The following is a 19,196-nucleotide window of genomic DNA, read 5'->3' as shown; positions in this document are numbered from 1 at the left end:
ATACTGTCCCACGAGTGACAGAAAACTGAGCCAATCATGACACAAAATTGAGCCAATCATGACACAAAACTCAGCCAATCATGACACAAAACTCAGCCAATCATGACACAAAACTCTGTATTTTCTGCTGGCTTGCCCCACCACCACAGAAAGCACTGAGCTAGGCTGAAACACCTACATTTTGGAGCTGCCTTACTCAAGAAAGCAAAACAAAGACCATGGTTGCATGCGGCTTTATTAACTCAATCAATTTTTTCTTGTTATATTGTTTGCGAACTTATATGTGACACGTATTAATTCCAAAATAACAAGCAAAACAGGCAAGCCACCAAAATATATATACACTGCTCAAAAAAATAAAGGGAACACTTAAACAACACAATGTAACTCCAAGTCAATCACACTTCTGTGAAATCAAACTGTCCACTTAGGAAGCAACACTGATTGACAATACATTTCACATGCTGTTGTGCAAATGGAATAGACAACAGGTGGAAATTATAGGCAATTAGCAAGACACCCCCAATAAAGGACTGGTTCTGCAGGTGGTGACCACAGACCACTTCTCAGTTCCTATGCTTCCTGGCTGATGTTTTGGTCACTTTTGAATGCTGGCGATGATTTCACTCTAGTGGTAGCATGAGACGGAGTCTACAACCCACACAAGTGGCTCAGGTAGTGCAGCTCAACCAGGATGGCACATCAATGCGAGCTGTGGCAAGAAGGTTTGCTGTGTCTGCCAGCGTAGTGTCCAGAGCATGGAGGCGCTACCAGGAGACAGGCCAGTACATCAGGAGACGTGGAGGAGGCCGTAGGAGGGCAACAACCCAGCAGCAGGACCGCTACCTCCACCTTTGTGCAAGGAGGAACAGGAGAAGCACTGCCAGAGCCCTGCAAAATGACCTCCAGCAGGCCACAAATGTGCATGTGTCTGCTCAAACAGTCAGAAACAGACTCCATGGGGGTGGTATGAGGGCCCGACGTCCACAGGTGGGGGTTGTGCTTACAGCCCAACACCGTGCAGGACGTTTGGCATTTGCCAGCGAACACCAAGATTGGCGCATATATATATATATATATATATATATATATATATATATATATATATATATATATATAATAATTTTATTTACCTAAAAATGTGAGGCTCAAAACACCTGCCCTGAATGCCACTGGGTGTGTGCTGTGTGGTACCTGGTTTACAGTAGTATGCCTACCGGTATGCATGTTCTGTGGAAACCAGAGGAAACGACATGGACCGATGAACACTGTTAGAGGGAGGGGCTACAATTGCCCAACGCGTTTCCCCTCCCATTTAAAGGACATGAGCATGCGCACTTTCAAGAACTCAGACAAATCTTTTGCCCAACTGTTCCTTTCTTCATACTGCCCGTATCAATTCGCCGGCGTTTTCTTCCTGTAGGTTTCACACATTGTTTTTAACAGATCAAGAATTGGAAATGAGTGGAGATCATTCTCACAACGATAGCCAGGTAACAGTTGAAATATTTTGCAGTGTCAGTTGTGTAGGACATTAAAACAGCAAGCGGTTTTATTTGCCTCAGCTACACTAACTTAGCTAGCTAACGTTAGCAAGCGACCTAGCTAGATAACTTGGCTAGCTAAGTGCTGTGTACTGTATATAATTGGCTGCAACAAATGGGACAGTAACATTTACGTGTTGTACTTTTTAGTCCTGTTATGTGATTTTCACAATGTTAACGTTATGTCCACACAATTGTAAACTAACTTTCGCTAACTAGGCTAAGGCACTGTGCGCTAGCTCAGCTAATTGCTGTTCAAAGCCATTTAAGACCAGTCACTGGCCAGCCATCACATCAGGGTTGCTAGATAGCTGACGTTACGCTAGCTAGCTGTTAGACAAAGTTCAAAGTTAAATATCTAACTACCTAACAAGCCATCAACTAAGATACCTAATCAATCTTTGTTTTAAAATTTGCAGATCGACTCCGGCTCTCGGGTCAATGGTAAGTGTGATGTGTCAAACTGAAATGTCACAATGATTTTTCTCCTTCGAATTCTGACCTGTTCGCAGACACCGCATAGTTAGCTAGCGATCCGTTTTGCATTTTAATGTGATCTTGCCTGTATGTACTTTGACTATTGCAAAATTAATGGCATCTTGAGGACATTAAAGTTGTCTGAATTTATTTACTTGCTAGCATATGCTAGTTCGCTAGCCAGACAGATAGTTTAGCAAAGGACAGAAATGGCGTCCAGAGACTAAGTCCTCACCCTCACTCACAAGCGCCTATTGTTCAAATGGGTGGCTCTTTAATAGTTTATAGACATTTTATAATCGCGACCTGAACATAGATTCATAAAGAACTGGATGTGTTTTATTGGTATATCAAATTAGATTGTGTTGTTGGCCTTCGTAAAATGCCACATTCCGGGTCTGAAAGTAAGGGTTTGGGGGTTGAGGACTTAGTCTCTGCGCCATTTTCTTTTTCTGACTGTAGAAAACATAGCTGAAGTGCAGATGGCGGTGATATGGAGGCGAAACACGCAGGAGCGTTTGGATCAGACATGATTCACAGTGTTGAAAGTACAATCATCTGATGGCCCAATTTAGCTTAAACAGCATTCTGGTACAGTCTTACCTGAATGTATTATGGATGGCTACTGTTTCTTCATAAAAAGGAACATTTACTTTAGCTAGTTGTAAACCTATGAAGCATTTAAGTAACACCCTTGCCACACTTCTGGTACAAGATAGTGGCAATACATATGCTACTACCATATGTAATTTTTTTAGGACTGAATTCATTGATTTGATAGCTTTGTTGCCATGGCCTGACCCACATGGCTACTGAGATCTAACTAAAACAAGTAAAAACCCAGCAGTGGTATTTAACAAGTATGAATGACCTTTTGGGGGTTTCACAAGCTACACTTCCCCTTGCCACTAAGTAAAAAATGTTTTTTCTGAAAGGTTCTTTACCTGAACAATATCAAACAAGTCATGTCAATATAGGAGAATGTGTTTTCTCATATGACAATGTATTTCCTATGAACAAGAAGGGCTCCACTACTAGGCCTTGGGACATCATGGTTGGCTGCCACAACATCCTACAGCTTTTGACAGACCAATAATATTTCCCAAGGAGTCTTAAGTGTAAGCTTCTATGTCCAGATAGAGGGTGGGGTTTGACATGCAAAGAAGCCATCGCTCTCAATTCGGATATGAAGTTGTTAGAACAGTGCATTGACCCCATTTTCTAATGTGTCATGTCTCATAACAGCCTTTCCTGTTACAGCCTTTTTTTTTTAAATTGAGGATAATTATTATTATTATTTTTTATCTACACACTACCCAATAATGACAAAGCGAAAACAGCTTTTTAGAAATATTAGCAAAGAGAAATTCAATAGATTAGACATGATTTGGAAAGGCACGCCTGTCTATGTAAGGTCCCAGAGTTGACAGTGCATGTCAGAGCAAAAACAATCCATGAGGTCGAAGGAATTGTACATAGAGCTCCGAGACAGGATTGGGTCGAGTCACAGATCTTGAAAAGGCTACCAAAAAATGTAGGCAACATTGAAGGTCCCCAAGAACACAATGGCCTCCATCATTCTTAAATGGAAGGAGATTGGAACCACCAATACTCTTCCTAGAGCTTTCCGCCTGGCCAAACTTAGCAATCGGGGGAGAAAGGCCTTGGCCATGGAGGTGACCAAGAATCCGATGGTCAATCTGAAAGAGGTCCATAGTTCCTCTGTGGAGATGGTTGTCCTTCTGGAAGGTTGTCCCATCTCTGCAGCACCCCACCAATCAGGCCTTTATGGTAGTGGCCAGATGGAAGCCACTCCTCAGTAAAAAGGCACATGACAGCCCGCTTTGAGTTTGCCAAAAGGCACCTAAAGACTCAGACCATGAGACAAGATTCTCTGGCACCATCCCTACGGTGAAGCATGGTGGTGGCAGCATCATGCTGTGGGTTTTTTTTGTTTTTTTTTTGGCAGGGACTAGGAGACTAGTCAGGATTGTGGCAAAGATGAACAGCGCAAAGTACAGAGATCAATGATGAATACCTGCTCAAGACCTCAGACTTGGGCAAAGGTTCACCTTCCAACAGGACAACAGCCCTAAGCACACAGCCAAGACAACACAGGAGTGGCTTCGGGACAAGTCTCTGAATGTCCTTGAGTGGCCCAGCCAGAGCCCGGACTTGAACCCGATCGAATATCTCTGGAGAGACCCGAAATGAGCTGTGCAGCAACGCTCCCCATCCAACCTGACAGAGCTTAAGAGGATCTGCAGCGAAGAATGGGAGAAACTCCCCAAATACAGGTGTACCACACTTGTGGCATCATACCCAGGAAGACTCGAGGCTATAATCGCTGCCAAAGGTGCTTCAACTAAGTACTGGGTAAAAGGTCTGACTACTTGCGTGATTGTAAATTTTTTCAAAAACGAATATCAAACATTTCTAAACCTGTTTTTGCTTTGTTTATTATGGGGTATTGTGTGTAGATTTGAGGGGGTCATTAAATCAGTTTTAGGATAAGGCTGTAATGTAACAAAATGTGGAATAAGTCCAGGTCTAAGTACTTTCCAAATGCACGGTACAAGATGGATTCATTCCTTGATTTGCACTGATATATTGCATTTAAGCTGTAATGTACCCTCATCCTATTACTAGATATTTGTAAACATCAGTGCAAGCCCTGCAAGTGCATGTCACAATACTGTGATAGAATTTAATTATTTCATAGCTCGTAAGAACTATAGCCTACATTCATACTGCAATCCCTAACTATTTTTGCCTCTGTAGGGTAACTTTGTATCCTATTTGGTTGTAAAAAAAAAATTAATCTCATGATCTGACAATCAGAAATGTTTCGTTTATTGGTGTCTGAACCAGTAGCTTGCTGTGGGGTATAGAACCTTGTTACTGAGTCACTTATTTTTAAGCCTCACCTTTTCAAGACGTGCCTTGATGGCAATACATAAAAGTAATTTAACGTATTAAGTTTCTTTGGCTGTCAACTAGAGAAGATTGGAAATTATTGGATTAAGGATAAAATGTGGATGAGCAATGTCAGAGCGGCATAGACTAAGAGAACAGAATACAGTATATACATATGAGATGAGTATTGAAGCTAGACGAGGCCTGTTAACTTGTCTTGCTCCCCCCTTTTCTTCCGTGTTGATACTGTGTCCCAGTAAAAATGTACCTTAGCTGTCACTGCGCACTAGGAGGAGCTGTCTTACCATGTAAGGCATGTCCTCTCGCACGGCACAAATTCATAACTTCATCTGCCCACAGTACTCCCAATCCTCAGTCTGACCTGAATTTGTGAAGGATGTTCTATTGATAGTGTTTGGTCTGTCATAAACAAGGGCCCCAAAATGCAAATATACCTCAAGTTGACTGGATAAGATGGCCCTAATCCAAATGCTACCAGTACCAACCAGTCATTTATTCCAGTTGACACATGCCCACAATCTGAATGGCAGTATTCAAATTCACACCTGGGTGGTGGATGAGGGCTCTGGCCTGAGCTTAGAGCGGGATCGTGCCCATCTTGTCATGCATTCAGACATTACAACACTAGTATCTTCCCATGTCTTTATGCACTTGCGTATTTATTTTCTCATTCAGCCTGTTGGGGACTTTATTTTGAACTACCTGTTTAGTTTTCACCATGGGAATCTTGTCTGAACTTGTTTTGAGTGGTATCGCTTACTCGTTGTTCCTGGTGCGGTAGATGTCTTTTGTTCTTTAGTATTGGCCTGTTTTTGCCTGCCGGGTTTAGAGATGGGTTGGAGAAGGTGGATATTTTTCCTATTCCTTTGGCAATAGAGCTCACCAGCTCGTAGTCCTGAAACCCGGATATTAGTTACCTCTGGTTTGTTCAGCCATTCCTTTGGGGAAAATTCATGGGGGAAGGATATGGTTTGGGATAACCTCTGATCTTATTTCAGGGTTTAACATGGGCTTGGGAGACCTTACACATTTTGTTCTGAGATAGTCAGTTGATGGCCTTTGTGCTTTTTAATTATACAAATGCTTCAAAATTCAGTGACATTTGAGGATTCTCATAGAACAAAGCTAAGGTTTCCTAAGCCTGTGTGGCTTTTATCCCATAACTCCATTTATTTCCCCATATGCTTTATCCAATGAACCATGGTGGAGTTGGTGCCTACAAAAAGACACCATTACTATTGCTCTATGGTCATCATTATTTAGCTGTATTTAATTTTATTTTGCAGATTCTCACAAGCATAAAGATAAGTACAAGGATAAAGAACACAAACACAAGGACCACAAGAAGGACAAGGAGCGTGAGAATTCAAAATATGACAACAGGTATGAGTCGCCACTCTTAAGCAGGGTTGCATAGGTACATGAGTCTGTCTAGTAATGGAAGGGGAAACCTAGTGCGCCACTGGGGCAGTAATTTGACTCAAACATTTGCTTTGACGAGCTCTTTAACGTTGGTGTTTGTAAGGTCATGTGTCTGATGCGCATAGGACAAGAGTCACTTTTTGTTGCTCTAGTCTAGTAAATCCTAAACATTCTCCAGTTAGACCTAAATACCAATAGGGAAATCAACTAACTGATCCTGATGGAATGTTTTTGTAATCTGTCAAATTCCAGTGACCATAAGGACTTCTCTGAAAAGAAGCACAGAGAAAAGGAAAAGGAGAGAATTAAGCACAAAGATGGCAGCACAGACAGACATAGGGAAAAAGACAAGAGGAAGGAGGTGAGGGTGCTAATTGTCCAATAGAGATGGATGCATTGCTACCATTTGTTTAGATGTGCCAATCAGTATGTCAAATTTTTGTCCAGTCTCACCTTCAGTGCAAAACGGAATTTATAGCTCTTAACAATATGCATGTTAACTCTTCGTTGTCATCTTGCAGATCAAGCCGAAGAAGGAAAAAGAGAATGGCTTTTCCAGGTAAGTTTAGTGTATGTATTGTACATTTATGCTGTGTACAATTGCTGGTTACATATCTGATTTCAAATGCATAATAAATCTAAATGTTTGATTTCTATCACCAGCCCTCCTCGCATTAAGTCTGAGCCGGACAATGATGTCTACCACTCTCCCAAGTCCCTGAAGAGAGAGCGTGACCATGATGAGTAAGTAGATCTGTAGATCTTTGGCCCTGTTGTATTTGTACAATGAAGAGTTTTAGTTGCCATGTTTAGACCAACCCCATCTGGTTTGTCCTAATTCTGTTCGGAAATCTAATGTTTGGTCATTGTTGACTTTGCAAGAACTCCCCAGCTTCCTTTTGGTGTAGAGAAGACCAAGATCGTTGAATCTACCATTGCATTCCGGCCTCATAAGGTGTTTTGTTTTTTCAGAACTGAATTCAAACCCAAAAAAATTAAACTTGAAAATGACAAATTGGACAAGAAGGCAAAGAAGAGGAAACAAGACGAGGTATGGGAAATCTTCAGATTAATATTGGCTCTATTTCAATGATCCCTTGAGAGAAAGACTCATGCGTTTCTTCTGTGTTTCTTGTAAAGGACATCAAGCCCAAAAAGACACAAAAAAACAAGAAAGGGGAAGTTGCTGACGGGAAAAAGAAAGCAAAGAAGGAGCCTGAGGAGAAGTGGAAATGGTGCGTTTCATAGTTGCCCGCCAGCTGTGTTACTACAGTCTTGTCGTGAAGGCACACTGACTGAGTTGTGCTTTGTTATGGGATGCACAAATATGGATGTTCTGTGTATCTTTGTTGGACAAAGTAATTTGCACAATCAATCATTTCCTTCTCACCAATCTACATTCTTGTACCCTGTTGGACTACAGGTGGGAAGAGGAGAGGGCAACAGATGGTTCCAAATGGAGTTTTCTGGAACATAAAGGCCCAGTCATGGCAGCACCTTATGAACCTCTTCCCAGCAATGTCAGATTTTTCTATGATGGTAAGATTAATACTCAAGTGCTGCTAATTTTATGACACTTGGTCTATGTGTGTAAATTGCTCAGTGGGATTGGCTGATTTTTAAGAAGTCCGTTAATCTATGTAGGAAAGCAGATGAAGCTCAGCCCAGAAGCTGAGGAGGTGGCCACCTTCTTTGCCAAAATGCTGGACCATGAGTACACTACCAAGGACACCTTCCGGAAAAACTTCTTCAAAGACTGGAGAAAGGTAGGGAATGTTCAAGGCTGTATACTTAGGGTTTGCAAGTTACCTGCTTATTAAAAATCTCATTGGTTTTAATTGTATAGTAATTCATGACTTGTCTAACTTTGTCCCCTCTCCTACAGGAAATGACCTCTGAGGAGAAGTCTAAGATTACAGACCTGAAGAAGTGTAACTTCAATGAGATGGGGGAATACTTCAAGGCTCAGTCTGAGGCCAGAAAGGCCATGACTAAAGATGATAAACTGGTGAGCTAGAACAATACTTTATTTTTTAAACACGACTGTCCAATAGTTCTACCCGAGGCGGCAGAGAATGGTAATGCGTAGTATCTTCAGGCTGGTCCTGGGTGCTACCAACTGTACCCAGATCTAACTGGTTTGACTCTGGTTCTCTGCTTATTGTAGAAAATCAAAGTGGAGAACGAGCGCCTCCTCCAGGAGTATGGCTTCTGCATCATGGATAACCACAAGGAGCGCATCGCTAACTTTCGCATTGAGCCTCCGGGTCTATTCCGTGGCCGAGGAGACCACCCCAAGATGGGCATGCTGAAGCGCCGCATCCGCCCTGAGGACATCATCATCAACTGCAGCAAGTGAGTTAGAGGGTCTTGGTTGCAGGTGGCAATATGAACATAATGAACGAAAAGGCTTTGTTTTCTACAAGCACTTTCCTGTTTTTCTTGATTACTTTGACACATGGACTGCTTGTTTGGACCTGATTTGTACATCTTAAGACTTGCTCTCACTCACCCACTTTGCCTGTCTCTTCCACAGGGGCTCCAAGCACCCCAAGCCTCCCCCTGGCACCAAATGGAAGGAGGTGCGTCATGACAACAAGGTGACCTGGCTGGTGTCGTGGACAGAGAACATCCAAGGTGCTATTAAGTACATCATGCTGAACCCCAGCTCCAGAATCAAGGTAGGTTGACTAGTAGGGGCATCTTCATTATGGCTCATAGTGGATGCAGAGATATCGGGGGGGTGTATTTTAGTCTTTTAATGAACTCTCACTTGAGATGCCAATGGCCAGACTGCGACCAAAACACTTGCATTTGAGTCTAGGGATGTGGCAAATGGAAACAATTTAACGTTTAACCCTTTAGATCAATATAATTTTAGAATGCTGCTGTAGATTACTGAGAATTAAGAACAAATGTTCTCACATTTCAAACAGGCATAACTTGTAAACTAGAGGTCGACCGATTAATCGGCATGGCTGATTTAATTAGGGCCAATTTAAGTGTTCATAACAATCAGCATTTTTGGATGCCGATTACATTGCAATACGAGGTGACTGTGGCAGGCTGACCACCTGTTATGCGAGTGCAGCAAGGAGCCAAAGTAGGTTGCTAGCTAGCATTAAACTTATCTTTTAAAAAACAATCGTCACTAGTTATTAACTACATGGTTGACGATATTACTAGTTTAACTAGCTTGTCCTGAGTTGCATATAATCAATGTTAATTTATCGAATCACAGCCTACTTTGCAAAAAGGGGGGCGATTTAACAAAAGCGCAATTGTAGCACCAATGTACCTAACCATAAACAAATGCCTTTCTTAAAATAATACACAAGTATATTTTTAAACCTGCATATTTAGTTAAAAGAAATTGATGTTAGCAGGCAATGACACAATTTCCCTAGTTAATCTCTTGCGTTCAGTGTAAGCCGAGTCAGGGTATATGCAGTTTGGCCCGCCTGGCTCGTTGTGAACTGTTTGACGACCATTTCTTCCTAACAAAGACCGAATTTTACATAATTATGACATTGAAGGTTGTGCAATGTAACAGCAATATTTAGACTTTGGGTTGCCACCCATTCAAATACAGAACGGTTCCGTATTTCACTGAAAGAAAACGCTTTGTTTTCGAAAATGATAATTTCCGGATTTTACCATAATGACCAAAGGCTCGTGTTTATTGTATTATAATTTGACTGAGCGGTGGTAGGCAGCAGCAGGCTCGTAAGCATTCATTCAAGCAGTACTTTCCTGCGTTTGCCAGCAGCTCGTCGCAATGCTTGGAGCATAGCGCCTATCAACTCACGAGATTAGGCTGGCAATACTATAGTACCTATAAGGACATTCAATAGTCAAAGGCATATGAAATACAAATGGTATAGAGAAAGTCCTATAAATGTATATAACTACAACCTAAAACTGGGAATATTGAAGACTCATGGTAAAAGGAACCACCAGCTTTCATATGTTCTGAGCAAGGAATGTAAACATTAGCTTTTTTACATGGCACATCTTTCACTTCTCCAACACTGTGTTTTTGCATTCTTTAAACCAAATTCAACATGTTTCATTATTTGAGAATTTATTTTATATATTAAGTTAGTGTTCATTCAGTTGTAATTGTAAATATATAAAAATCGGCCAATTCATTGTTATGGGCTTTTTTTGGTCTTCCAATCGGTATCGGCGTGAAATTATAAATCGGTCGACCTCTATTGTAAACAGTCATGTTTGAGCTAACTTTTAAAGAGTACATCTTTAATGACACCGCATTTATGTAAATAGGAATAATACATCGTCTTCCATTGTCTAGACAGAGTATTTAAATTGTAAATTTGACTAAATGACTCAAAATGTACCTAGTATATTATACTTATATATTATTTACATATAGAAATACAATTATCCAATGTGACCAAACAACAATTCAGAAAGTATTTCAAAACCCACAAAGTAGGCTGATTGACAACAATTCTTTCTTCTGTAACAATGCAAACTACTTAAATGTAGGTAATCTTTTCCAGATTTAGTACAGACCAGGCCTGACAATGTAGAAATGGTGGCCTACTTCAACAATTCAGTGAAATGTAACAAGTATTAGATGGAGGCAGATGAAGATGCAAAACTGTTCAGAGACAAGATTTTCTAGTCCCAATTTCATATCAGTCACTTTTAGTGTTTGCATTTAGCCTACATGTCATGGAACTTCTGGAAGCACAGCCCCATCCTGCAACGTGGCACAGAACACCCAAAGGAGGTTTCTACACATCTCACTCTTTGCCCTGTGTTCACTCCGGATACACACCACAAACACCCTATCTTGCGCCCTTCAAACATCACCTGCTATCAAATTGAGTTACAACTCGGTCCACACACCCTCGTGCCACACTTGGCTCTCCTTTTCCTGCCACTGTAGCCATATCAAACTGAATGCACAAGCTGCATTTAAGGCCTTCAGGGACCAGTGCCTGGGGTTTCTGGGCAGGGGCCTTTTCAGGGTCCCCCACACAATGTATGCATTTGATGGAAATGTTGAGCATCCCCAAAAACACATAATTCCACCATTTTCTGCCTGTGTGTCCAACATTTGGTCAAGATGGTCAACCCTGCCCATTTCTTGTTGTAATCCATTACAAGCTCAGGAACAGATTCCTACCACTTTTTTTAAAACTCCAAAGCCACTGTCACTTTAGGTCCATGCTGTATAGTAAAAGGGTGAATGGGGAGACTTAGGGCAGACGCATGTGTGCTGTCCCTCTCCTTCATCCTCTTGTTCCTCACTCCCTCTTCCTTGCTTCACTTCTCCCTCCTTGCGCCACATCTCTATCCCTCCAATCATCTAACTCCTCCTCCCTGCCTTTTGCTGCTGAGCCCTGACTCTCCATCACTTCCCTCACTTTCACTTAACTAGAGGAACAGAGGGAGAGGAGCAACAAATAAGATACAATTGTGGTCAGGAAAGTAATCTCTTGTCACACTCGCTCCTTCTTCCTTCCTTTTTCTCAACCATACTGTCTTCCTAATAAGGGGTTTCCATAATAACTTGTGATAGTTACTCCTCCCATTCTCACACACATCAACTCTTGCCTGACAGACTAACTACAGAGTTGACCAATGTTAGCTGATTAGTTATGAAACTGGGACCTTTCCTAATGAATTGCATCAGTAGAAACAACAGGACAGTTCTCAATCTCTTCATTCAAAGACTCAATCATGGACACTCTTACTGACAGTTGTGGCTGCTTTGCATGGTGTATTCTCTTCCTTCTTGCCCTTTGTGCTGTTGTCTTTGCCCAATGTTTGTACCATGTTTTGTGCTGCTACCATATTGTGTTGCTGCCTTGCTATGTTGTCTTAGGTCTCTCTATGTAGTGTTGTCTCGTCATGTGTCCTGTAGTTACTTTATTTTAAATCCCAGCCCCGTCCCCGCAGGAGGTCTTTTGGTAGGCCGTCATTGTAAATAAGAATTTAACTGACTTGCCTGGTTAAACTTAAAAGACAAAACAAGCAACTTGTTAGCTGGCTATGTAAACAAATAACCAACACCACGAGCTCCACTGCGCTGACATCCACTGCCCTAACATGACAGCTAAACTGTCAAATAATAGGAAAACGAGGCAAAGTACAGCCTATGAATCTGCACCAAGCAAACATGACAAATCATAACCTAAACCCAACAGAACTGACAAACCCGCCTTCATTTCGGCGGCTAGTTAGCTGGTTGTCTTTATGGCTAGCTCGTGAAAGTGACAGCTGAGGTTGATGCTTTGAGTGCAGCACTAATTTACTGCTACTCAACTTTTCTTGCCTGACAGACTAGCTAGTTAAACAACCAACTAGTTATTTGCAGTTTTTCGCTGTGTGTATAGTCAGCCATTTCCACGACAGCGCAATCATTCGAGCTCAAGGGCTGATGTGCTCGCCTGTATCAATCAAATTATCATGACATGATTTGCTAATCAGAGAGCTAATTCAAGTTTCACAGCATCAAACATCGACAACACATCTGCTTTTTTAAATATTTCACTCACCTCGACAACGCTTTTCGAAGTGCAAGGACGAGTCCGAATCCGTATCACCAACCAACATAGAGATACAGCCTCTTTCAGTGAAGTGTCCGTCTCAGCGCCGTCATTTTTGCGTAATGAATTAAAAAGTTAGTCAAATTACATTGTACCCTGTTTCTGGTTGACCATAAACACGCGAATACCACAGCAAGTTGTTAGCAATTTCATTGTGGGATATTGACAGATTACTACAAAACAAGGCTGTTCGTGGACGCTATAGTAATTTAAGGTCGACTGCCCCTCTGGGTTCTAATTATTACACGGAACCCAAACCGGCTGCGAGCGTGCGCGCCATCGTGCATACTGTAATGAAACAGGCAAGGAGCAGGTCTCGAACCCTCGACCTTCAAGCCCGAAGTCTGTAGTTCTATCGACTGTGCTGCAAAAGCATGCTCAAGCGGCAGAGTCGATATCCGCGCTTATGAACCCAGGGTCGTCACAACATATTTACTTTGTCCCCCTACACCAAACGCGAAAACGAGACGCAGGTTAAAATAGCAAAACAAACTCTGAACCAATGACATTAATTTGGGGACAGGTTTAAAAGCATTAAACATTTCTGGCAATTTAGCTAGTTAGCTTGCACTTGCTAGCTAATTTGTCCTGGGATAAAAACATTTGGTGGTTATTTTACCTGAAATGCACAAGGTCCTCTACTCTGACAATTAATCCACACATAAAGGTCAACCGAATCGTTTCTAGTCATCTCTCCTCCTTCCAGGCTTTTTCATCTTTGAACTTCTATGGTGACTGGCATCTAAACTTTCATAGTATTACCATGACCAGCAAAACAGTTCTTCTTTCAATCACCCATGTAGGTATAACCAATGAGGAGATGGCACGTGGGTACCTGCTTCTATAAACCAATGAGGAGATGGGAGAGGCAGGACTTGCAGTGTGGGTGCAATAATTGAATAACATATATTCCTACATTTATTTTGCGATGTGGTCAGCCTATTAGACTACCATTTCGTTTATCGGTTTTCATTAACTCCCTAACATGCTGACCAGACCGGACACTTCGCGTGTGCCGCAAAATACATTTTGAAATCCATGTTATTCAATTATTGTGCCATGGGCAAAAATAGAACTCCTTTCTATTTCTGACGCAGATCGCACTGCAAGTCCTGCCTCTCCCATCTCATTGGTTTATAGAAGCAGGTACCCACGTGCCATCTCCTCATTAGTTATACCCACGTGGGTGATTGAAAGATGGACTGTTTTGCGGTTGTTGTGGTAATACTATGAAAGTGTAGATGGATCACCATAAGTTCAAAGATGAAAAGGCCTGGAAAGAGGAGAGATGACTAGAAACGATTCGGTTGACCTTTTTTTATGTGTGGATTAATTGTCAGAGTAGAGGACTTTGCATTTCAGGTAAAATAACAACTCAATGTTTATATCCCAGGACAAATTAGCTAGCAAGTGCAAGGACCCTGTCTTTCAAAGATAATTTGTAAAAATCCAAATTAAACTCAGTTGACAGTGAGGACTTTGCTTTTTTTGCTGAGTTTAATATATAGTTCTGGTGCGTCCACGGAGCGGAGTGTGCCATTTGCGGTGAATAGATCTACAACAAGTAGCCTGTATTGGCCTAGCGCTGGAATGTTTTTGTAGGACATTGCATTTACTGATAGCCATGTAGGCCAATTGATGAATCAATCTAGCAACAATTCTGTATATAGTTCCTCATTGTGCCCCATCTCTTCCTCGTTCGTGCTGTAATGGTGGTTTGTTGGTTCGCAGGGAGAAAAGGACTGGCAGAAGTATGAGACGGCCCGAAATCTGAAGAAGTGTGTGGAACGGCTGAGGAACCAGTACCGTGAGGACTGGAAGTCCAAGGAGATGAGAATCCGACAGAGAGCCGTGGCACTTTACTTCATCGACAAGGTTAGACTGCTGCTCTTATCTCTCTCTCTCACACACACAGAGTTCCAAGTTTGGTTGTAACATGCTCCCTGTGGTGCTGTGCCCCAGTTGGCTCTGAGAGCAGGTAACGAGAAGGAGGAAGGGGAGTCGGCGGACACAGTGGGCTGCTGCTCCCTCAGGGTGGAACACATCAACCTGTACCCCGAGAAGGATGGCCAGGATTTTGTGGTAGAGTTTGACTTCCTGGGTAAAGACTCCATCCGCTACTACAACAAAGTCCCAGTGGAGAAGCGGGTAAGGACTTCAAGAAGTTGCTTTTAGTTCAGAACATTTTCTGTCTTTTTTTTCACTGTAGTTGAACTACAATGGTTTCCAGATTCCTGTCCAGAGAATGCTTGCTCCCTGTTATTGTTACGAGTTGTAAATATTCTGTCCATTTTTACTAGGTTTTCAAGAACCTGCAGCTGTTCATGGAGAACAAGCAGCCAGAGGACGACCTCTTTGACCGGCTCAATGTAAGAACGAAACAAGAATTCCGTGAGGAAGGACTTTTAATACACATTATTTGATGTCGCTGGAGTGTGAATGCACTAAGATGCGTGTGGGAATTGGATGTTGTCTCGTAATCCTGCCCCTCTTGTAATCGGTCATATTTTCTCATGGTGGCGTTCTCTCCATCTCTCTAGACCTCCATTCTGAACAAGCACCTCCAGGAGCTGATGGACGGCCTGACGGCTAAAGTGTTCCGTACCTACAACGCCTCCATCACCCTTCAGCAGCAGCTGAAGGAGCTCACCAGCCGTAAGTCATCAAGTCCGTGCGCATACCCGTGGCAGTGGGTCTGAGAATGCACAACCTGCCCAAAACACACTTTTGAATTGGTATGACCCGAGGTGGGAGACATGAGAGCTCCGGAATGTTGTAGATATGTGTGCAGCTGGTCACTTGTAATACGGTGTAAAGTTTATAGCAACTGTCGTAACAATGTCAATTTTCTTCTCCAACTTGTAGCTGATGAGAACCTTCCAGCCAAGATCCTGTCATACAACAGGGCCAACAGAGCCGTGGCCATTCTGTGTAACCATCAGAGGGCCCAACCCAAGACCTTTGAGAAGTCTATGCAGAACCTCCAGACTAAAGTGAGGCACTGGGCGGGCCACACGGCTAGTCTAATGGCGCTTTGCTGATGGCACAAAAAGGAAACCAAAGACTGTTGCTTTTGTTTAGGATGTTTGTGATTTGTTTGTAGGTGTTTGTCAGCTGGATGCATACTTTTCCCTTGGTTATTTTGGGAATACTTGTCTCTGGAATATCAGTCTTTATAGGCACATAATAAGAATCCAGCTGTACATGGCGTTTAGTTTCAAGATTATTAACGTTGATAATAATTCTATCAGATTGATGCAAAGAAGGACCAGCTCTCGGACGCAAAGAGAGACGTGAAGAGCGCCAAGGCTGACCTCAAAGTACGGCGAGATGAGAAGTTCAAAAAGTAAGTATGAAGATTTGATTGGCCTCGGGCATCCACGGGTACGTTTGTGCTGGGATGTAGATGTAGCCGGTTCCCTCCCTTGCTCCCCCAGAGCTGTGGAGACCAAGAAGAAGGCTGTGGAGAGGCTAGAGGAGCAGCTGATGAAGCTAGAGGTGCAGGCGACGGACCGCGAGGAGAACAAGCAGATCGCTCTAGGCACCTCCAAACTCAACTACTTGGACCCGCGCATCTCTGTGGCCTGGTGAGACACGACCGCAACCTTGTTGACGAACATGCACAACGTCTTACGCCCGCTGTTGCTTGCCCCTTGATCCGCACCCACTGTTCTGCTAGTAAATGTTGACGCATGTGGCTGTGTCTTAGATTAGTTAAAAGTAGTGAGTGAGTTGAGGGGTTTGGTGTTGATGGAGTGAACTCCTGCAGTGTTGATCGTTCTAATATCCTTCTGCCATCTCCTTCCTAGGTGTAAGAAGTGGGGTATCCCTATCGAGAAGATCTACAACAAAACTCAGCGTGAGAAGTTTGCCTGGGCTATCGACATGGCGGAGGATGACTATGAATTTTAAATCCTGTTTGCGGTTTTAATTATGCGATTTTTATTTTATTGGATACTTGTTTTTATCTTAACTGATTACACCCGATGGCCAGCCTGACAAGGGAATAGGTGTGCACTCGACAAGCATGGTGAAGAAGGACAGAGCAGGGGTCAGGATGTATAGGCCATTACAGATAGGAGGACGGGGTGGGTTTGTCTTTGAAGGTCTGAGGTCCGATTCGATGGCTGAACTATACCCACACCCAAAGGTGAAACGGTAATCCCAATGATTGGATGAGAACCAGTGGATGAGCTTTTTTGCCTTTTGGTTCTCTTCGTCTTCAGCCACATGCACGACCTGAAGATGCCTGAACTTTGAACTCTGGGGTCCTATATCTACTGTATTCAACAACAAAAAACGACTGCTTCGTGCATTTCTTATTTTATTTAATTTTTTTTACTTGGTCTGTATTTTTAGCCCTCCCATATTAATGGATTCTATATTTTAATAGAAGAGGAAAGTAAAATCATGAAATGAATTCCTTATGTACACCCATGCGCCTTTTGAGAAAATGAAATGTGAGCTCTAGGTATGAGAGTTGTGGGGGGGACCATGAAAGTGTTTGGGTGAGTGATGTTTTAAACTGGACTATGTCGATTGTGTACCATGAATGAGAATGCTTTGACAAGCAAGGGGGAAAATGCTAAACCCATGTCAATATTTACCTAAGCAAGCAGAATGTGAATCACTTGTTTTACAGTATCTATCAGGGACTTATTTTCAATGTGAACCAATCTTATTTTTCTCCCCTTGCGCTGCCAGCATTCTCTGAATCTTTCTGCATAGCCCTGTCTCGCTCTAGTTTTAATTTAATAATTTCTGATTGTTTCCGAGAGGGGGAACAAAACTCCCTTATCTGTTACTTGAAAAAAAATAGTATTTTAATGTATTTTAAGTTCATGGAAAATGTATTTTATTTTGTTAGAAGGGTGTGAGGGATATCAACTTTGCCAAAAATGTTGTTACAATTTTAGGCAGTCATTGTTTTGTTTGTTTTAAAGATTGAGAACGAAAGAAAGTTAACAGGAGTTTCAATGTGAATTATCCATTCATTTTATTCCACTCTTGTCTCAGAGGAAAGTTGGTGTTTGTAGCAGTTAACTTCCTTTTCTGTCATAGCCTCCAATCATGTTTTATGCTCATTGTATGTTGAAAATGAATAAAACTCCAACTCTACACACTGGGTCTATTTTGTGTTATTGTGACACTTGTTGTTATTATTGTGGCCTTGCACCAAAGGGCTTTTTTGAGGGGGGGGGTTGTTTGTCTCAAACTTCCTTGACTTAAGTTGGGTTCGTCACTATGTTCACCCTGCTGACAGTCACTTTTCAACATACATTTCTCATTTAGGTGTACTGTGGTAATGTTTCAAGAGGCTTCCTGTGTTCCCAGAACCCAGTGTAATAACAAGCTCTGTCTACCCTGAGAACAGGAGGCCCCAGGAAGCATCCCCACTGCCTGTTGATTTTGGACAAGTCGTTATAGGAGGGATCAGGCAGGGTTTGGCACTGGCCTGGCTCATGTTTGGACATTAATGCCGTGAATATCTTTATCAATCCTTGACATCTTTTATTGTTAATGAAAAGATTTAGCTTTCAAATTGAGCCTCTGAGAGACTGTGCAGTGACCATGGCTATATTGTGAGACCAGTTAAGTGCAGATGTCAAGCACTGTACAAGTGCTGTACATAAGATTTAGTATAGCATAACTTGAGTGCAGGTGTCCAAGCTGGTCCATTTCCGATTGAGAGTGCTTCCCAGCTGGGATCCATTCAACATGAGCAGTAACTGGCTGACTGGACTGACAATGAACTTGGAAATCCTTTGTAGCCATTCTGACGCATGCTGTTCTTTGCATTATTCAATAAATGTCAAATCAGTAAGGCAAAACTCTGCAGATATTAGGATTGTTATTAATCACAACATAAAGGTATCTAAATGTGTCAATCTTTAAACACACTATTATACATTATTTCACGTCCCTAGCCTTGAGTATGGAAAATCATTCAAAGGACAAGTGAAATGCCATATCGAGTAAGCTAGTGATTATCATTAGATCAAGCTGTTCATATTGACATGGGCATACACAAGCATTTTTGTACATAATGGCTCTGATTACAACTTGCCAATACAGTAAACTGGCAAGAATGATTAGAAAAGAAATCTCCTGCCATCGAAGCAAGAGCTCAGTTTCTGACACCAATTGATCATTCTTGTAGGGCGTTGGTATAGTTAGAACTTTGAGAAAGTGTATCAACTGTCCTCTACCAGTAGATGACACTGTTTAAAAG

General features: G+C 42.1%; 1 protein-coding gene across 1 annotated transcript; it reads left to right on the top strand.

Annotated features, from left to right (window-relative positions):
* Positions 1-1,178: 1,178 nt before the first annotated feature.
* Positions 1,179-18,082, top strand: LOC106582890 (DNA topoisomerase 1). The gene is made up of 21 exons (XM_014166480.3): positions 1,179-1,493; positions 1,964-1,988; positions 6,245-6,341; positions 6,633-6,741; positions 6,902-6,939; positions 7,044-7,124; positions 7,353-7,431; positions 7,521-7,615; positions 7,804-7,919; positions 8,025-8,146; positions 8,266-8,388; positions 8,548-8,735; positions 8,917-9,061; positions 14,696-14,839; positions 14,927-15,112; positions 15,265-15,333; positions 15,505-15,619; positions 15,830-15,957; positions 16,216-16,310; positions 16,402-16,551; positions 16,774-18,082. The coding sequence occupies exons 1-21, from the start codon at positions 1,461-1,463 to the stop codon at positions 16,874-16,876; spliced, it is 2,241 nt and encodes a 746-aa protein (XP_014021955.1). The 5' UTR covers positions 1,179-1,460; the 3' UTR covers positions 16,877-18,082.
* The last annotated feature ends 1,114 nt before the right edge of the window (positions 18,083-19,196 follow it).

The sequence above is a fragment of the Salmo salar genome, chromosome 22 (assembly GCF_965601325.2).
Source record: "Salmo salar chromosome 22, fSalSal1, whole genome shotgun sequence".
NCBI classification, from domain to species: Eukaryota; Metazoa; Chordata; class Actinopteri; order Salmoniformes; family Salmonidae; genus Salmo; species Salmo salar.
Note: the sequence above shows the minus strand (reverse complement) of the source record. Positions and strands in the feature narration are given on the sequence as shown.

Excerpts from the sequence above, each read along its gene's own strand:
- LOC106582890 (XM_014166480.3), top strand. The coding sequence starts at position 1,461 with ATGAGTGGAGATCATTCTCACAACGATAGCCAG. Across the intron at positions 1,989-6,244 it reads CTCCGGCTCTCGGGTCAATG|ATTCTCACAAGCATAAAGAT; the intron begins GTAAGTGTGATG and ends TTTATTTTGCAG. Across the intron at positions 9,062-14,695 it reads ACCCCAGCTCCAGAATCAAG|GGAGAAAAGGACTGGCAGAA; the intron begins GTAGGTTGACTA and ends GTTGGTTCGCAG.